A 21,265-nucleotide genomic window follows, 5' to 3' on the forward strand; every position below is an offset into this window, starting at 1 on the left:
CTTTTTTTCTGTTTTCTTGAAAAGAAGATATTGAATCTAATTAGGACTTATCTGTGTAGTCTTTGCTTAATGATTCAGATTCATCAGTCTTGCTGCCCAACACAATTAAGAAGCTTGGAAATTTACTTAATTTTTTCCCATTTCCTTTTTACATGTCAGACTATCAAACGATCATTCCTTCTACTGTCATTGTGCCCATTTCTAACAGCTCCATTTCCTACTGTCTATCTTATTAGTTTTAATGTTGTTCTGTATAAAGAAAGTGAGAGCCAAGTTTAAGGTCTGTATTGTGAATAAGGATCAGAAAGGCACTAAGTAAAGGGCAAAGGAGTAAAGTACATAGTGTTAGCACTTAGAATTTGTTATACTTATTTCAAGAGTCCAGAAGCCTTTTTGGCTCACTTTTAGATCTAGGCTTTTGGAGGCTGCTAGGACCCTGACCTCTTGACAAATGATGTGTTGCCAGAATGATGTTTTGGTCTCTGCTCCTGAGAAGTTTCCTTTTTCAGAAAAAAGAACAAATTGAGTCTTAAAAGTTTGCTAGCTTGCTCTCTTTCTCTCTCTCTCTCTCTGCCTTTGTCTCTGTCTCTGTCTCTCTCTGTCTCTCTCTCTCTCCCTCTCTCTCTCTCTCTCTCTCTCTCTTTCTGTCTGTCTGTCTGTCTGTGTCTCTCTGTCTGTGTCTCTCTGTCTCTCCCTCCCTCATCCCCCCCTCTTTCATTCTCTTCTTTGTCTAAAGGCATGAAAGTTGTAAAGAGAGTTTGTGTTATTAGAAACATATTTTATACTTTATTTTCCATAACTTTGCCATGGAAAAAATAGCCTAGTGGAAATCAGGTTAATTGACATTAATCTGAGTTTAGTGTGATATCTGGAATCTGAGGCTAAATGGATTATCTATTACAAACTGGCAAGAAAGCCAAATAGATAATGCAAGAGAAGGGAGGCTGAGCTCTCAGCAGTTTGCTCTGACTAGTGCTAAGTTACTCAGTTTAGCTAAGTGCCTCATACTAGTTGTTCTGTGCTTTGGTTTGAGAAAAATCTATAAGATGTTTTCCCCAACTACCTTTTTTTCCCCCTTCATTTAACCCCTGTATGTATTCCCAAGAAATTAAGTCCACATGTTTCTTATTCATTTACACTTAACTCATCAGAATGTTTCTGGTAAGCACTCTGCCACATCCAAGTTTTATGAGCTGCTTTTACGACCCTGCTTCCTTTGAACGAGAATGTCCTATATTGCTAACGAAAAAGGGAACTTGAGCCTGGAAGTTTGGATTTTGGTGCTAAACTTGGAATGAATTTGTGAAATTTGAATGGATTCTAAACTTAGCACAGATGTTGCTCTGTCCTCAGGGAAGAGTGTTCAGTAATTACTCACACCAGTTCTTCTTTCTTTTACCTGATATTTTCCAAAATAAAATTAGAGTAGGAGCAAAGAGAAAGAGTAGTAAATTTTTTATACTGAGGTTGACCCACTATTATCTTTGGCAAGCTTTATAATTCCAATCTTTGAGATTTCTATGTAACCCATGGCCCCTAGACCCTATGTGACAAGCTTTCACATAGATCTAGTCTAATCTTTAAGTTTTCTCCTATACAGTTCTCTTTGGCTTATTTTGCTTCTACCATGAATGTCTCTGGGAAATTCCAGAATGTAGCTCATGTCCAGTTTTCCATAAATGTGGGTAGAAGGGTCTCTCATTCTCATACAAATATTCAAGGTAATAATGAATATTATTTATAAGACAACCTTCATTTTATGCCACAGAAAATCAGAAAACATATTAATTATTCAAAGTAGTCAGTAAACAAACAATAGATATAATTCATCAAGGCCTCAGATTTTATCCTCAGATTTTTAAGGCCATTCTGGTTTACATCCCATTGAAAGCTAAATAAATTTGGGGTTGCAATAAAGGTAACCTACTAACATTCAGATGGATCCTACTTTCATCTAGGGGCCCCATACAGCCTTATGATACCACTGAAAAGGTTTGGTTTAACATAAGAAGAAACTTGTGTTTCTAAGGTGGTAAATATATTCCCATAGAATCTATACTGACTGACTATCTCATATTAACGCAGAAGGCAAAATTCAGGGTTATTTGCTCCCCTATACTATGGTTCAATTTTTTACTTCTCTTTCAGCTTTAGGGTCCATATGTGGACATTTTATTTTTCTTTCTAAGAGGCTAGAAGTATCCAAGAATTTTCTCTTGTCTCCATCAGGCATCATCAAATATTAAGAGAGACAGACAAATTCAACAACATCTTTGCATGGAAGTCAAGCATTATGGCACCATAACTCCCTCCTTGGGTCTTTTCAAGGGCAAACTGAGAGTGTCATTGACATTCATATCCTCTTTCCTCTTTAGAAGGCTGGGTTTTCAAACTTTAAAATTGCCCAGGAAATTTCCCTTCTCTATCTAGGAAGTTGTGGCTCAAGAATTGGTCATAATTTCAGATCCATGGTTGAGAAGATGCAAAATAATCATAAATCTTTCCCCCCCAAGGAATCATAACTTGGGACTAGGGATGGTTGTAAATTTGCACAGATTTTGTTTCTACCATAATTCCTCTGCTCTAGCACCTAAATTTACTCCTAGCTCTGTTGCTCTGGGATATCTTATATCCAATATATAAATAAAGGTCCACCAATAAAGGTCTACTCTGTAACTGTATTCCTCTTTAGGGCCAGCACAAAGGGGGCATAGCCCACAATAGTCAGTCAATCATTTCATCTCCAATAAATGAAACATAAAGTGGTAACCTCATCTTTAATAAGATCTTATTGGGGAAGTTATAACCTCAATGTCCCTCATTACTCTCAAGTTACTCAATGGGAACATTTGTATCCTCCACATGTTGATAGAAAAATTCACTGCCCTATAAGCTCATGAAGTTTAAAAACTTCCTTCATCAGCCTGCTACTTTCACTTCTATTAACTAAGGGAAAATGAGGACATTCATAGTAAAATTTATTTGATACTTGCATTTGCAAAAATTTGTTTCTTGAGTGACTATTTGCTTTCCTTCTCTGAGAGTATTGCTTTGCAGTTTGCATCCTGGAGTCTCTAAAAAGCCATTTGACATATATCAGGTAAAGTGTGTCTAGAGGAAAGGGCCAGGGCAATGAGAAAACTATAGACTACACATTGAAAAGCTGATTCAAGGAACTTGAAGGATCATAATTCTTAAGTTTGAGAAGAAAAGACCGGAGGGATTATAACTGTCTTCAAGTATATGAAAAATTGCCAGGCAGAAAAGATATTGACCTCGTTCTTGGCACCAGAGATCAGCAAGTGGTGGAAGGAATAGAGAGGTAGATTTATATCTGATCTAGCCAAATATTTATTTGACATGATAGTTGTTCTAAAATAGAAAAGATTGACTTGAGAGGTAGTAAGCTCCCTTTCCTTCCAGTTTTTCAAGTAGAAGATTATCAGAAATGTTGTTGGAGTTGACTTTTATTTAGGTATGGGTTGAATTGTCTTTATGATTCTTTCCAAATTGGATGTTTTAGTATATTTGAAGAGTCAGTTGCTAATTTTTCACATATAGGCATTTCCTTAACTTTTTTCTTTGGCATTTTTTTTTATATAATGTGAGAAATTCATTCATGGTTATATATGAACAGTATCCCAAGAGGTAGAGAAAAAGGAGAGTATGCCACCCAGGTTCTTATACTAAGGGTAAAACATTTTTAGGCATATTTGTATAAAATGTAATATTCCTATAACTGAGTATTTTATCTCATGAAAAGTGGAGATAAAAATGTTGAAAGCCCGTAGGTGATATAATTTCTTTAAGATCGAACAATATATCTTCTTAGTGGGTTGCCTGTCCTCTGACTAACTTAGTTTAGATATTATAGTAAGTGTTTATGAATTAGAAAGAAACTTATAGTAAATGACTTCTAAAGCTTCTTTTTTTTTAATTTGAAGATTTTCTTGACTACTTCTCTCTTGTCCTTATAAGACTAAAGATACAGGGACTTACATAGCAACTTCACTCTTATCCTAAGGGGACCCATAAGACTCTGATGTTTTCTTTTAGCTTGCTGACATTACTTTTGAGCATAAGACATGGAGCATGTGAGTGTGAGACAACAGAAACAATAGGAAAAGGGGAATAATAGAGAAAATATGATAATATAAGAGGGAAAATTGAGATTGTTAACAACAACAATTATATATGCAGACTTTGGAATGACCTTGGAACATTGCTTAGAACTTAGTATTAGTTTGTGTTCTGTGACAAAGAAATCACTTTAAAAGACTGATATATATTAATTTAAGGTCGCCAAGGAATTCAGCTATGTAATTCCTAAATGAAAACTCAAGTCAGCAGTCAACCTTTTATGGAGTTTTTAATTACAAACAGGAGGAAGAAAGGTATTAGAGAGAGAGAGAGAGAGAGAGAGAGAGAGAGAGAGAGAGAGAGAGAGAGAGAGAGAGAAGGGGAGAGAAGGGAATAGGGCTTAAATACCCCCTCTGTTTAGGCTGGGCCAAAAGGCCCAAGTCCTTAGATAGCTGAGGCAAAGAAAAGAGATCAGTCCCTATCACTCATGTGTCCAAAATGGAGAAACAGTCTCAGGGGCCTCCACCTCCAGCTTTCTTCAGAGCAAGCTTCTCAGAGCACAACCTCTCAGAGCAAAACCTCTCCAACCACCCCAGTCCTCAGACCCCGCTATCTCGAAGGAAACCCTCCAAGTTCCCTCCCCTCAGTTCTCATATCTACCAATCACTGTCCATGTCTTCCCTGTGCCAATGGTGGCTCTAGCTTAACCCAGGACCGCCCAGAGGTCTGTGGCTTTGCACATGTCTGTTGAAGGTCATATTCTCAAATAATTAAATCTTGATCCTTTGCTGCAGCCCTTCCTAAATCCTGTTACCCTGACCAGGGTAGAGATTGTATTTTCCAAGACCTGGTTCTGTCATTCCAAGTATCTCTATTGTATCAATTCTAAAATCAATCATGACTCAAAGAACTTCCTGTTCTATGCTTAAGCATAGGTCAAAGCCCTTTCCATTGTTCAGCAAAAGGTTTCTGTCCTAAAGTAATCTTAAGTAGGGAGGAGAAGGACCCTCCCATGCCAAAGAGGGGTTCACATTCCAATAGACTATCAGTAGGAAATTTTTCAAGTATGAAATTTCCCAATGGTGAAATTTCCAACATTTATAAGTCTAAGAAATTTTAAGGTTTACAGTTCTACCGAATACACAAGGACATACATATACATACATATATGCATATATTATGCATGTAGTACGTAAACATAATATATGAAAAAACATATAATCACACACATGCACACAGACATATATGAGATCTATTGGCCTTTAAAGAAAAAATGATGACTCATGCTTAATAAGAATGAGAGGATGAAGGGCAAGTTATTATGTATGATTCTGCCTGCTAATTCTGCTCTAATTCACTTGTGAATTTTTTCACCATTTTTCCATAGTACGGGGAAATCAAAAGTGTGAGCTGAACTGCCAAGCAATGGGCTATCGCTTCTATGTGAGGCAAGCTGAAAAGGTTATTGATGGCACTCCTTGTGATCAGAATGGCACATCCATCTGTGTATCCGGGCAATGCAAGGTAAGTGCCCACACCACCAGATTTGAGGAGGAGGAAATCAATTGAAGTCCTTTCTATTCTGTGGCCACCAATGTTTTTTGGTACAAGTTGGGTTTTTAACCCTCTCATACAAGGTATATTCTCCTTTTACTGTGAGACTTTGCAGGGTTGGGGGAAGCTTCTACATCTGTGCCTCTAACTTATTTCAAGATTTTGGCTTAGAGTTGACCCAAGCCTTCCAGCCCTATTGCCTTTCTAATGTTGGCATTCATGTTTTCTATGCCCAGTGGAAATGGACTAAATGGCTCTTGCACATTCACTCATTCCTTTTGTGTGAATATGTTCTCTTTGAGGTGTGACTTATGGATGAAAGTAGCTAAAGGAAATGCTCTGGACAAGCCTCCTATGGACAAAGGAGACTCCAGAATGAAAGTTGCTTACTCTTTTATGTCTGGAATAAAAGATATAATTTAAATGGGAAATATATTTCAAGGGTTTTTCTTAATGTTGAAGTGTCATAGGAAAATCTTCATAGTTCTCTATGTATATTTTAAGCTTAAGAAAGAAAAAACTAACATCAATTTTTCTAGGTCCTTTTTATACTACATTTCACTTTCATAGAAAGAAATACTTACTTTAAAATGTAGATCTTGATTAAGGTGATATTTACTCCAGACTTACATGAATTGGGGTCTACAAATTTATTTTCCTTTCATTGATTAGAAATTCATCACAGCAACTCAGGGTTAACAAGTTATTTTGGAATAGACTAAGCTTCTAGCTTAATTAACACACCATAATTGGTATGGATTTTGTTTTCCTGGTTATGTTGAATGTCAGAGTGTTGGACATCATTATAGGGGAAGGGTTTGCTTTATTGAATGAAAGAATGAGTACTGTTCAAGATTATATGAAGCAGAGTATCTAGGGTCACCAGCAACCTTCTCTGGGTCCTTCTAAGGTCTGTTAGGAGTGTGATAACATGGGCTCAGGGTTGCTTAAGGTGCTTAGATATAGGAATGGTAAAACAGAATCCAAGAAGGACTAAGGGCAAAGAGATATTTGCAATGTAGTCAAGGGTTTGGTAATAAGAAATTAATCAGATTTGAGTATAAGATGTTTGTGTATGTGTGTATATGTTTGTGTGTGTGTGTGTGTTGCTCAGTTATGTTATACCATATGGATTTATTGAAATTAGGGATCACATTTGCAATGGTGACAAGTTGGAAGCCTTCCCAGTAAGATCAGGAGTGAAGCAAGGATGCCCATTATCAACTCTATTTTTTAATATTATACTAGAAATGCTAGCTGTACCAGTTAGAGAAGAAAAAGAAATTGAAAGGATTAAAATAGGCAATGAGCAAACTAAACTATCACTCTTTGCAGATGATATAATGGTATACTTAAAGAATTCTAGAAAATCAACTAAAAAGCTTGTGGAAATAATTAACAACTTTAGCAAAGTTGCAGGGTACAAGATAAACCCACATAAATCATCAGCATTTCTATATATTTCCAACAAAATTCAGCAGCAGGAGTTAGAAAGAGAAACTCCATTTAAAATCACTCTAGACAATATAAAATACTTAGGAATCTATCTACCAAACCAAACACAGGAATTATATGATCACAACTACAAAACACTTGTCACACAACTAAAACTGGATCTAAATAATTGGAAAAACATTAATTTCTCCTGGATAGGATGAGCTAGTATGATAAAAATGACAATCCTACCCAAATTAATCTACTTATTCAGTGCCATACTTATTAAACTACCAAAAAACTTTTTTATGAAATTAGAAAAAAATTATAACAAATTTCATCTGGAAAAACAAAAGATTAAGAATTTCAAGGCAAATAATGAAAAAAAAAATGTGAAGGATGGGGGCCTAGCAGTACCAGATCTTAACTGTACTATAAAACTGTACTATAAAGCAGTGGTCATCAAAACTATATGGTATTGGCTAAGAGACAGAGGAGGGGATCAATGGAATAGACTAGGGATAAATGACCTCAGCAAGTTATTGTTTGACAAACCCAAAGCTCCAAGCTTTTGAGACAAGAACTCAATATTTGACAAAAAATACTGGAAAAACTGGAAAACAGTAAGGGAAAAATTAGGTCTATATCAACATCTCATACTCTATGCCAAGATAAATTCAAAATGGGTAAATTACTTAAATATAAGGAATGAAGTGATGAATAATTTAGGTGAACATAGAATACTAAACATGTCAGATCTGTGGGAAAGGAAGGAATTAAGAGCAAGTAAGAGATAGAGAACATTACAAAATGTAAAATTTTTCTTTGCCCAAGTCATCCAACTTTCCAGGTCTCAATTTCCTCATTTGTAAAATTAGCCTTATGATAACCCTATGAACTAGATACTCTATGTAATAATAATGTGAAATGTTGGTTATACCTCATTACTACTAAGATTCCTACCAGCTATAAATCTGTACTCATCTAAATCTGAATGTCTTCCTAGATCTATTATTCATCTTTTTTTCTTTTTGTGTCTTCTCTGAATTTCCAATATTCCGAATGGAATTTAAAAAAAGAAGAGAGAGCATTGTGCTATGGCTTTTCTGTATTGAAAAGAAAGAAACCCTGCCTCATAGGGAAATTCCCTTCTTCATTTTGCATATGTCATGTTAATTTTATGGTTGGACTGAATATTTAATTGGTCACCAGGGATTTAATTTCTAAATCTCAAAATTGAATTACTAAAGTCAAATTGAATTTATGGTAGTTTATTTTTCAATAGAGGGAAGATATTAAGGAAGAGAGAAAAGGGGGTGGTGGTGGAGAGAGAGACAGACAGAGAGAGAGTGAGTTCCGGCTTCCTCTGACCCAGGTAGCAATTCTAAGGCCCCAGCCAGGGGAAATGAATCTCAAGATTAAGGGCCTTTCCCAGAGGTTCACACCTCCAGAAAGGGCAAGGAAGGAAGTCAGCCTTTACACTCACCACAGGTGACTATCTAAAGGGAAATAGTCTGAGGTCTCCCGCACAAGCTCCTCCAGGGTCCAGTTCCATGGCCAAGTCTGAGTGTCTCCTCTGTGTGTCTGTTTCCACTTTTAAAGACCTTTTTCTCTTGTGTCACTTTCCCTAAATTTTACGTCTACCAATCACAGCTTGACCCTCCACTCCAGAACTGCCCACTCTTTCACATATGGGTCACAGACTCAGTGTATGAAATGTGTGTTCACACCTTTTTGTGGTTAAAATCCCAAATGGGTAGATCTCCATACTCAACTTTATGTACTATGCTTTACACTCTGGGGATTAAAATCTAAGACAGGGGATTACAATTCAATTTGATCTTCACAATCAAGGAAGAGCTAAGTACCTTCATTGTTATAATCAGGGGAGAGCCAAATCCAATCTTCACAGTAATTACTTAGATAGGTATCTTTGCAGTATGACTTTCCTGGATTGTAGAAAAAGAAGCCCTTCTTTAAAAGGAAATCCCCTTCATATTTTGTACATGTACTCATTTTAATAGATGCCTTTGCAGTACCTGCAGAATTTGGTTTTATTTATTTGGGAATTTGCTCACATTTTATCTCTCCCTCTCCTCCACCTAAAACCTCCAGTTTTAGACTTCTTAGTTTGGAAAATATCTCCTGCTCCTTTCATATTTGTCCAGTAATTAAAATTATTTAACCATTTCCAAATGTCTAGAGAAGAGCTTGGTCCTTCCATCTGTGTTCTCCTGTTTCAGTAAGAATGACATAGTAGACTTCCGGTTAAGATGGCGGCTTAGAGAAAGCTGAAGTTCAGATCTCCGGAAAACCCTTCCCGACCGATCTCAAACTAGAAGCTCCTAAGGCGCCGAAATTCAAAACGATCAACAGCACAGACCCTGGGAACCCTCCTCCTGTACCTGGACCCGGTTCAAAAGGTACGGCTCCCCTTAAAAGCCAGAACCCGAGATCCCTCGGACCTCAGGGGTAGGAGCGCAGAGTCCAAGGCTCCCGGAAGCGGCAGCCGCGCCGGGCTCAGAGAGCAGGGTCTGAGGAACAACAACCCTCAGGGTCTTCTACCCAAGTCCCAGTCCCAGTCCGGGTGAAAGTTACTGCCTGGGGCTTCCGCTGCAGAGAGCCTGTCGGTTCGGGTGAAAGTTACTGCCTGGGGCCTCCGCTGCAAAGAGCTGGTCGGTCCGGGTGAAAGTTACTGCCTGGGGCCTCCGCTGCAGAGAGCTGGTCAAAACAACAGCAACCCTCAGGGCGGGCAAGACAGCCTCACGGGCTGGATCCTGCTATCCAAGTCTCAGTGAAAGTCTGTGCTCTCGGAGCTTGGGGAAGCGGCAGCCCATCCCCCCGCAGGCCGACGAAACAGCCTCACGGCCAGGGATTCTGAAGGCAACTTCCGGAAATCGAGCCAGGGGGAGAGTGTGGCCTCGTGGTCCGACCCTTCCATTCCAGTTCCAGTGAGGCATATTCAGTTTAACCCAGGGAACGCTCATAGAACCAACATCTGCCCAGGACTAAAGCCTCTGATCACCAGACAAAGACAAGAAAAGCCAATCCTCCACGTTCAGAGATGACAAACTCCACAGAAGCACAGAAGCCCCAAAATACCAAGAAAAATAAGAAGAAAGGGGCGACTCTGGACACATTCTATGGAGCCAAAATACAAAATACAGAGCAGATAGAAGAAGATATACAAGAAAATTCTCCAAAATCTTCCAAAGGAAATAGAAACTCTCCACAAACCCATGAAGAATTTGAATCAGAAAGGACCAAAAAGATGGAAGCCCTCTGGGAGGAAAAGTGGGAAATGATGCAAAAGAAATTCACGCATCTACAAAACCAGTTTGACCAAACTGTAAAAGAAAACCAGGCTTTAAAGCAAGAACTAATAAAGCAAAGCCAAAACACCAAGAAATTAGAAGAGAACATAAAATATCTCACCGACAAGGTGATAGATCTGGAAAACAGGGGGAGAAGAGAAAATTTAAGAATAATTGGACTCCCAGAAAAGCCAGAAATAAACACCAAACTGGACATGGTGATACAAGATATAATCAAAGAAAATTGCCCAGAGATTCTAGAACAAGGGGGCAATACATCCACTGACAGAGCTCACAGAACACCTTCTACACTAAACCCCCAAAAGACAACTCCCAGGAATGTAATTGCCAAATTCCAAAGCTATCAAACAAAAGAAAAAATCCTACAGGAAGCCAGAAAAAGACAATTTAGATATAAAGGAATGCCAATCAGGATCACACAAGACCTTGCAAGTTCTACGCTGAATGATCGTAAGGCATGGAACATGATCTTCAGAAAGGCAAGAGAGCTGGGTCTCCAACCAAGAATCAGCTACCCAGCAAAACTGACTATATACTTCCAAGGGAAAGTATGGGCATTCAACAAAATAGAAGACTTCCAACTTTTTGCAAAGAAAAGACCAGAGCTCTGTGGAAAGTTTGATACCGAAAATCAAAGAGCAAGGAATACCTGAAAAGGTAAATATTAAGGAAAGGGGAAAAATGTTATCTTCTTTTACTCAAACTCTCTTCTATAAGGACTACATTTATATCAACCTATGTATACTAATATGTGGGGAAAATGTAATGTATAAATAGGGGGTAAAGAAAGACCAAATAGAATAATGGTTCTCACACAAAGATTCACATGGGAAGGGGAGGGGAAGAAAACTCCTATAAGAAGGAGAGGAAGAGAGGGGGGGGGGGTTTACTTAAACCTCAATCTCAGGGAAATCAACTCTGAGAGGGAAAAACATCCAGATCCATTGGGATCTTGAATTCTATCTTACCCAACAAGGGTAAGGAGAAGGGAAAACCAAGGGGGGGAGGGGGAGAGGGAGAACAAAAAGGGAGGGAAAGAGAGGGGGGAGGGGGAGGGAACAAAAAGGGAGGGACTAAAAAGGGAAACATCAAGGGAGGGGACAAGGGGGACTGATTCAAAGTAAATCACTGGACTAAAAGGTAGAGCCGAAGAAGAAAAGGTTAGAATTAGGGAAGGCAATCAAAATGCCAGGGAGTCCACAAATGACAATCATAACTTTGAACGTGAATGGGATGAACTCACCCATAAAACGTAGACGAATAGCAGAATGGATTAGAATCCAAAACCCTACCATATGTTGTCTTCAAGAAACACACATGAGGCGGGTTGACACCCACAAGGTCAGAATTAAAGGATGGAGTAAGACCTTCTGGGCCTCAACTGATAGAAAGAAGGCAGGAGTGGTAATCATGATATCTGATAAAGCCAATGCAAAAATAGACCTGATCAAAAGGGATAGGGAAGGTAATTATATTTCGTTAAAAGGGACTCTAGACAATGAGGAAATATCATTAATCAACATGTATGCACCAAATAATATAGCACCCAAATTTCTAATGGAGAAACTAGGAGAATTGAAGGAAGAAATAGACAATAAAACCATACTAGTGGGAGACTTAAACCAACCATTATCAAATTTAGATAAATCAAATCAAAAAATAAATAAGAAAGAGGTAAAAGAAGTGAATGAAATCTTAGAAAAATTAGAATTAATAGACATATGGAGAAAAATAAATAGGGATAAAAAGGAATACACCTTCTTCTCAGCACCACATGGCACATTCACAAAAATTGACCATACATTAGGTCACAGAAACATAGCACACAAATGCAAAAAAGCAGAAATAATGAATGCAGCCTTCTCAGATCACAAGGCAATAAAAATAATGATTAGTAATGGTACATGGAAAACCAAATCTAAAACCAATTGGAAATTAAACAATATGATACTCCAAAACCGTTTAGCTAAAGAAGAAATCATAGAAACAATTAATAATTTCATCGAGGAAAATGACAATGGCGAAACATCCTTTCAAACCTTTTGGGATGCAGCCAAAGCGGTAATCAGAGGCAAATTCATATCCCTGAAAGCTCATATTAACAAACAAGGGAGAGCAGAGATCAATCAATTGGAAATGCAATTGAAAAAACTCGAAAGCGATCAAATTAAAAACCCCCAGCAGAAAACCAAATTAGAAATCCTAAAAATTAAGGGAGAAATTAATAAAATCGAAAGTGATAGAACTATTGATTTAATAAATAAGACAAGAAGCTGGTACTTTGAAAAAACAAACAAAATAGACAAAGTACTGGTCAATCTAATTAAAAAAAGGAAGGAAGAAAAGCAAATTCACAGCATTAAAGATGAAAAGGGGGACAGCACCTCCAATGAGGAGGAAATTAAGGCAATCATTAGAAATTACTTTGCCCAATTATATGGCAATAAATACACCAATTTAGGAGAAATGGATGAATATATACAAAAATACAAACTGCCTAGACTAACAGAAGAGGAAATAGAATTCTTAAATAATCCCATATCAGAAATTGAAATCCATCAAGCCATCAAAGAACTTACTAAGAAAAAATCCCCAGGGCCTGATGGATTCACCTGTGAATTCTATCAAACATTCAGAGGACAGTTAACCCCAATACTATACAAACTATTTGACATAATAAGCAAAGAGGGAGTTCTACCAAACTCCTTTTACGACACAAACATGGTACTGATTCCAAAACCAGGCAGGTCAAAAACAGAGAAAGAAAACTATAGACCAATCTCCCTAATGAATATAGATGCAAAAATTTTAAATAGGATAGTAGCAAAAAGACTCCAGCAAGTGATCAGAAGGATCATTCACCATGATCAAGTAGGATTCATACCAGGGATGCAGGGCTGGTTCAACATTAGGAAAACCATCCACATAATTGACCACATCAACAAGCAAACTAGCAAGAACCACATGATTATCTCAATAGATGCAGAAAAAGCCTTTGATAAAATACAACACCCATTCCTATTAAAAACACTAGAAAGCATAGGAATAGAAGGGTCATTCCTAAAAATAATAAACAGTATATATCTAAAACCAACAGCTAATATCATCTGCAATGGGGATAAACTAGATGCATTCCCAATAAGATCAGGAGTGAAACAAGGATGCCCATTATCACCTCTACTATTTGACATTGTACTAGAAACACTAGCAGTAGCAATTAGAGAAGATAAAGAAATTGAAGGCATCAGAATAGGCAAGGAGGAGACCAAGTTATCACTCTTTGCGGATGACATGATGGTCTACTTAAAGAATCCTAGAGATTCAACCAAAAAGCTAATTGAAATAATCAACAACTTTAGCAAAGTTGCAGGATACAAAATAAACCCACATAAATCATCAGCTTTTCTATATATCTCCAACACAGCTCAGCAGCAAGAACTAGAAAGAGAAATCCCATTCAAAATCACCTTAGACAAAATAAAATACCTAGGAATCTATCTCCCAAGACAAACACAGGAACTATATGAACACAACTACAAAACACTCGCCACACAACTAAAACTAGACTTGAACAATTGGAAAAACATTAACTGCTCATGGATAGGACGAGCCAATATAATAAAAATGACCATCCTACCCAAACTTATTTATCTATTTAGTGCCATACCCATTGAACTACCAAAATACTTCTTCACTGATTTAGAAAAAACCATAACAAAGTTCATTTGGAAGAACAAAAGATCAAGGATATCCAGGGAAATAATGAAAAAAAAAACATATGATGGGGGCCTTGCAGTCCCAGACCTCAAACTATATTACAAAGCAGCAGTCATCAAAACAATTTGGTACTGGCTAAGAAACAGAAAGGAAGATCAGTGGAATAGACTGGGGGAAAGCAACCTCAGCAAGACAGTATACGATAAACCCAAAGATCCCAGCTTTTGGGACAAAAATCCACTATTCGATAAAAACTGCTGGGAAAATTGGAAGACAGTGTGGGAGAGACTAGGAATAGATCAACACCTCACACCCTACACCAGGATAAATTCAAAATGGGTGAGTGACTTAAACATAAAGAAGGAAACCATAAGTAAATTGGGTAAACACAGAATAGTATACATGTCAGACCTTTGGGAGGGGAAAGGCTTTAAAACCAAGCAAGATATAGAAAGAATCACAAAATGTAAAATAAATAATTTTGACTACATCAAACTAAAAAGCTTTTGTACAAACAAAACCAATATAACTAAAATCAGAAGGGAAACAACAAATTGGGAAAAAATCTTCATAGAAACCTCTGACAAAGGTTTAATTACTCATATTTATAATGAGCTAAATCAATTGTACAAAAAATCAAGCCATTCTCCAATTGATAAATGGGCAAGGGAAATGGATAGGCAGTTCTCAGATAAAGAAATCAAAACTATTAACAAGCACATGAAGAAGTGTTCTACATCTCTTATAATCAGAGAGATGCAAATCAAAACAACTCTGAGGTATCACCTCACACCTAGCAGATTGGCTAACATAACAGCAAAGGAAAGTAATGAATGCTGGAGGGGATGTGGCAAAGTAGGGACATTAATTCATTGCTGGTGGAGTTGTGAACTGATCCAACCATTCTGGAGGGCAATTTGGAACTATGCCCAAAGGGCGACAAAAGAATATCTACCCTTTGACCCAGCCATAGCACTGCTGGGTCTGTACCCCAAAGAGATAATGGACACAAAGACTTGTACAAGAATATTCATAGCTGCGCTCTTTGTCGTGGCCCAAAACTGGAAAACGAGGGGATGCCCATCAATTGGGGAATGGCTGAACAAACTGTGGTATATGTTGGTGATGGAATACTATTGTGCTCAAAGGAATAATAAAGTGGAGAAGTTCCATGGAGACTGGAACAACCTCCAGGAAGTGATGCAGAGCGAGAGGAGCAGAACCAGGAGAACATTGTACACAGAGACTAATACACTGTGGTATCATCGAACGTAATGGACTTCTCCATTAGTGGCGGTGTAATGTCCCTGAACAACTTACAGGGATCCAGGAGAAAAAAAACACCATTCATAAGCAAAGGATAAACTATGGGAGTGGAAACACCGAGAAAAAGCAACTGCCTGAATACAGAGGTTGAGGGGACATGACAGAGGAGAGACTCTAAATGAACACTCTAATGCAAATACTATCAACAAAGCAATGGGTTCAAATCAAGAAAACATCTAATGCCCAGTGGACTTACGCGTCGGCTATGGGGGGTGGGGGGGAGGAAAAGAAAATGATCTATGTCTTTAACGAATAATGCTTGGAAATGATCAAATAAAATATATTAAAAAAAAAAAAAGAATGACATAGTAAAGATTTGGTATTCAGGCATGTAACTGAAAGGATTGCACTGCCATAATCATTGTCAAAAGTCATCATTTTCCTTAAATATGCAAATGTGCCTTCTAGAATCAAAGGAGTGGGACCATCTCCTTTCTTTGGATAAGTGATTCCAAGTTCCATTAACTATTTTTTTGTTGTTGCTGTCGCCTGAAAATGCTGATAATTTCTTTCCTTTATTTATGAATATACTTCAGGTTATCAGAAGAAGCAAGAAGTGAACTAATCACACAAAAAGAAGAATAAAAGACTAAATGCTTTAAATCTGTCATCTAATGTGAGTCTTAAATCTTGAAGTGAGGATTGTTAAGCCATGGAATGATGTTATCAGTAGTGGGACAGTCCCCTTCCTGAAAATCATTAAGTACAATATAAACCAATCATGAAAATAAAATCATAGTATATGATAGTGATCTCCATCAGAGTCTAGATAAAGTAAGGAATTTGTTATTGCATGTACATCCTTTCCAATTTTTATTTAATTAAAAAAAAACTTATCAAGGACTCCTGTACCGACCCAGAGAACTTGGCAAAGCAAGGGAATAGGACAAGCATTTATTAAGCTCTAAGTATATGTCATGTGCTGGACTAAGTGATTAAAATGAAAATACAAGGAAAAAGCAAGTCCCAGCCCTTAGGTGGCTTACATTCTAATGGGGGGAAAAACAAAACCCAAAAGGGATCTGAAAAGATGAACAGGAATGGGGTGAGTTAAATGTACCTTGTTGGAATATTGGTGTTGATATCTAAGAAAGTCAGAATCATAGTCAGGAGAAGAAAGAAGAGCAGACCTGGACCCTTCCCTAAAATGGGAATTTTTCAGTGCTGAGGCACTCATCAATAGTTGAAGGGCACTGACATTTCAGAAGGATGTTCCAACATGAGGAAGAAGGCCCCAAAGTTAGATGAGCACTCCAGTGTGAGGAAGTGCTGAGGGAAGTTCTAGGTGAGACTTCATCTGAGGCATGTTGGAGCCCAGAAAGTCAGAAAAGTGATGGGGAGTCAGATAAGTGTGTGTTTGTTATATAAAGAAGCTTACAGCCTATTAGCCTTCAACCCTGCAACAACAGATAGAGGTGGGACACAAGGAAGGAAAAAAAAAAGTCTACTTGGAAATGTGGATAAATTCAAATAACGCCTTGTGGCCTAATAGTAATTTTAAAAATCATTTTAAAGACTGACTCTGATTTCTCCTTTCCCCATCTATTTCTAGCCTAGGGTGATTTGGTCATATCTCCTGTCAAAGGGATGGATGAAACAATCTCTCTGTGATCCTTTCAGCCAGGGAATTGTAGAAATGAACTTGTTATCCTAAGCTGAGGTAGATGATAGCAGAGTCTCTTTCTCGCTCTCTTGCTCTCTCTCCCTCCTTCCCTCCCTCCCCTCCTCCTCTTCTCCCCTCTTTCTCCCTCCTCCCTTTCTTCCTTCTTCCCTCTCCCCCTCTTTCTCCTTTTCTCTATCCTCCTCTTTCTCTTTCCCTTCCCTTCTCTCTCCTCTCTCCTCTCTCCTCTCCCTCCCTTCTATTTTTCTCTTTCTCTTTCACTGTGTTGGGAGAGTTACAGTAATGATGAAACTGAATACCAGCTTTGAGGAGGAAGGAGGGATAAAAAAGATAAGCAATTCAGTTTTACTTCAAAAAACCCTCAACCTGAACTCTGGGATTCATCTACAAGATGAAATTGTTCTGATGATTCTGAGAGCACGTGCCCATTAATGCATGCCTTTGTGGTGTTTGCCTCTTTCCTGTTATTCACTTCTTTGAAATGAGATCAGCCACTCTACTCTGGGCTAAGCAACATCAAAAAGGTAGATGTTTTCCGTTCACTTCATTCATTATGAGCTGGCAAAGCACAGGTCTTATTTTCTCCAAAATTGGGGTATGAATTAGGATCAGTATTTCACAGTTAATAGTTCTTGTAACTTAGAACAATAAACTTTATATAGTAGATTGGAAAAAAACATCAGGGGGCATCCAATAAGGCATTATAGTTCTATAATGCTGTAAGACTTATATTCATTATTTTCACGTTATATTCATAATAACATTGCAGTGGGTAGTGTAAATGTTAGCCCCTTTTTCTAGATGAAGGAATTGAAAGATCCAAAAGCTTAACTGACTTGCCTAAGGTCATCTCCATAATTCCACAGCCAGATTTGAACTCAGGTTTTCTGATCCAATCCTGTGCAGAAAGCATTCATTCAGGGATAATTATAATCAGGGTAGTTAGAGTTCTAGGCTTGAAGTTAGGAAGACTGATCTTCTTGAGTTCAAATCTGGTCTCAGATGCCTACTAGCTGTGTGACACTGGGCAAGTAACTTAACCCTGTTTTGCCTCAGTTCTTCATCAGTAAGATGAGCTGGAGAAGAAAATGGCAAACCACTCTAATGTTTTTGCCAAGAAAATCACAAAGAGCCAGATGTTACTGAAACCACTGACTAAGAATAACAGCAATTATATGCAAGGTGCTGGGGATATGAAGTCAATACAATACAGAATATTTTCCCTCAAGGAACATTAGACTGGATGGATATAAATTGAAAATTATCCACATAATAATGTGAGGAGGAGACAGAAAACTCTAACAGTTAAGGCAATCAAAAAAGGCTTCAAGTCCTTTCCATTATTCTATGTCATCTCTAGCAGAAACAGATAGCTACATTAATTTACATGAGTTTTTATATTTTCTATCATTATAACATTCCCTAATGTTTTCTAATTGTCACTTAATTGCATTAATCATAGGATCATAAGTATATAGCTAGAAGAGATGTTAGAGGTCATTTAGTCCAGTACTGTCATTTAACTAATAAAGAAGCTGAAACTTAGAGAGTTAAAGTGACTTGCCCAGGGTAAAATTAAATGTGTTAATGATCAGGATTTGAACCCATATCCTTCTAAATCCATGTCTATTACCCTATCAACTGTACCTCACTGATTCCTTTTAGAATTTGAGCCAGGTTCATCTTGCAGAGTTTTCGATTTTTTTTTTAACCCTTACCTTCTGTCTTGGAACCAATTTGGTTCCAAGGCAGAAGAGTGGTAAAGCCTAGGCAATGGGGGTTAAGTGACTTGCCCAAGGTCATACAACTGGGAAGTGTCTGAGGTCAAATTTGAACCCAGGACATCCTGTCTCTAGTCCTGGCTCTCAATCCACTGAGCTACCCAGCTGCCCCCAGAGTTTTCAAATCTTAAAAACCATGAATGTTTCATAAATTCTAAAGTTGTCTCTTGTCTCCCAATCATATTATCTCTCATTTAGTACCTTCCCTTCCATATCTGTTTTAGCAGATTAAGAAAATATTCTTACCCTTCTCAATAAACATAGATTTCATCAATGCCAAAAACTAAATGAAAAGGGAGGAGAAAAATTTTAATTTATTTTATCTTGCTGCCTAATTTTTTAAAAGGTACAAACTGATTCATAGGTTTAAGTATATGAAATAAACCATTTAAGTTTCAGAGTAATATGGATAGGAATGGTTGGATTTATGGTCATTCTTATTAATATTCCTAGAGTGAAAAGATCATATTTCAGGTTACTTAATGAAGGTAAAAAGAAAGGAGGCTGAAAGTACTGTAGCTCCAGGTTTAGGGTTTAGGAATTGACAAGTAGAAATATGAAAAAAGAGAGAGGATAAAGTTTGAGGTTGGAATATGGTAAATGGAAGTGAAAAAGAGAGGTATAAGAAGGGGAAGGAAAGAAAGTAATATAGAGAAGATACAAAAGACTGGATGGTGCTAAATTAGGAAGTTATTGAATATCCGGCAAAGGAATATGAATTTTAGTTAGTAAGTCATAGGGAGCCTTTGAAGATTTTTTGAGCAGTAATTTAATTACTAGACCTGTGCATAAGTTAGATTAGCCTAACAATAGAAAGAGAGATTTGTAGAATGAATTATATCGAGAGGGAAGAAAGATCTATTTGGAAGTTACTGCAATACCCTAGGCAGTCACAATTAGGGGATATGCTTCGATAGTGCCAGTAAAAATGGAAAAAAGTAGAGAGATTCAAAAGATTTCGAATTAGAAGGAAGAAGTTCAAGATTAGGAGGAGAATCAATGGCCATTTTTGACTGCTGGCTATGAAAGAAGGAAGAATCGTAAATAAAAAATTATAGATTCAAAAAGGAGGGAAAAAAAGTGCTACTACTGAGAAAAATAGCAACCAAAAGTTTTGGAGGTGAAGGGAAACAATAACTCAGTTTTGGATATAGGATCATAGAACCTTAGAATGGAAAAGGTGCCAAAACCCATCTTTTCTCATCCCTACCTTTTTAAAAAATGGTGGATGGAGGAAAGGGAATAAGCATTTATTAAGTGTCTTTTCTATATCTGACACCATACTAAGAACTTTACAAATATTATCTCATTTCAATATCCTTTCTAAAGCATCTCCAACAAGTAGTCATTTATCCATCACTTAAAGATTTCTAATAAGGGGAGGAAATTTTTAACCCCCAAGACAACCCATTTAACTTTTGCTTAACTTAAGAGATTTTTTCTATACATAATAGAAAAACTGTAGCTTTCATGTATTGATCTTAGTTCTTTGGGTGCCAAGCAGAACAAATCAAGTCTTTTCAAAATGAGAACTCTTCAAGTCTTGGAAGGCAGCCTCTCTCAATCCTTACCCCAGGCAAAACCTTCAGATTTTGAATTGGTCTTTCTATATAGCATGACCTTTGAGTCTCCTCACTGTCATAGCATTTCTTCCTTGAACACTTGAATGTGGCACACAGTCTTGATTCCCAAAGCCCAGATGTGGTTTTGGAAGAGCAGAATACAGTGAACCTGTTTTCTAAATACTGCACTTCTATTAATGCGGACTCCTTTTAAGCTGCCACATCACACTGTTGACTCATTGAGCTTTGGCCCATAGTTTCAGCCTGTCTTATTCTTTTTAGATTCCAGCTCTGTTAGTCATTTCTGTGAGTTTGTTTCATCCATAAATTTGATGAGTAGTCTATCTATGCTGTTGTCCAAGTTTTTTGCAAACATTTTAAACAACACAGGGCCAAAGACACATTCTTTAAGCCTAAGGCATTTGTTTAGAGATCTCCTTCCAAGTGGAAATCAGCTTTTTAGATCTAGTCATTAAACTAACTCCAAATCTACCTAACTCCATTGTCATCTAGACTACAATGTGGAGTGATATTTTAAGAATACATTTTAAGGTCAAAATTGGGGACTTTAGTCTGGAGGCAGAACTTTGGATATGTTAAGGCTTAGGATATAGTTCTTGAATTGATGGAGGTATATTATCAATCAATCAATCAACATTTATGAAGTGCCACCATGTTCCAGGCCCTTTGCAAGGTGTTGAGGATATGAAAAGAAGTGGATGACAAATCGTCCTCAAGGAGCTTATAATCTAATTGGTGAGACAAAATATATTGGTCAATTGCTTGATTGGGTTAAAGTAAATAGTCTCTGAAAAAATTTATTCTAAGGCTAAAAATCCATCTTTCAGAATAAAT

At 37.5% G+C, this 21,265-nt stretch overlaps 1 protein-coding gene across 1 annotated transcript in view; it reads left to right on the forward strand.

Annotated features, from left to right (window-relative positions):
* The window catches only part of THSD4 (thrombospondin type 1 domain containing 4), a 995,684-nt gene that overhangs the window by 485,177 nt on the left and 489,242 nt on the right, over positions 1–21,265 (forward strand). The window contains exon 7 of the mRNA XM_007479653.3: positions 5,468–5,604. Coding sequence (XP_007479715.2) covers positions 5,468–5,604 — 137 coding nt within the window. The remainder of the gene's footprint in view (positions 1–5,467; positions 5,605–21,265) is intronic.

The sequence above is a fragment of the Monodelphis domestica genome, chromosome 1 (assembly GCF_027887165.1).
Source record: "Monodelphis domestica isolate mMonDom1 chromosome 1, mMonDom1.pri, whole genome shotgun sequence".
In the NCBI taxonomy this organism is placed as follows: domain Eukaryota; kingdom Metazoa; phylum Chordata; class Mammalia; order Didelphimorphia; family Didelphidae; genus Monodelphis; species Monodelphis domestica.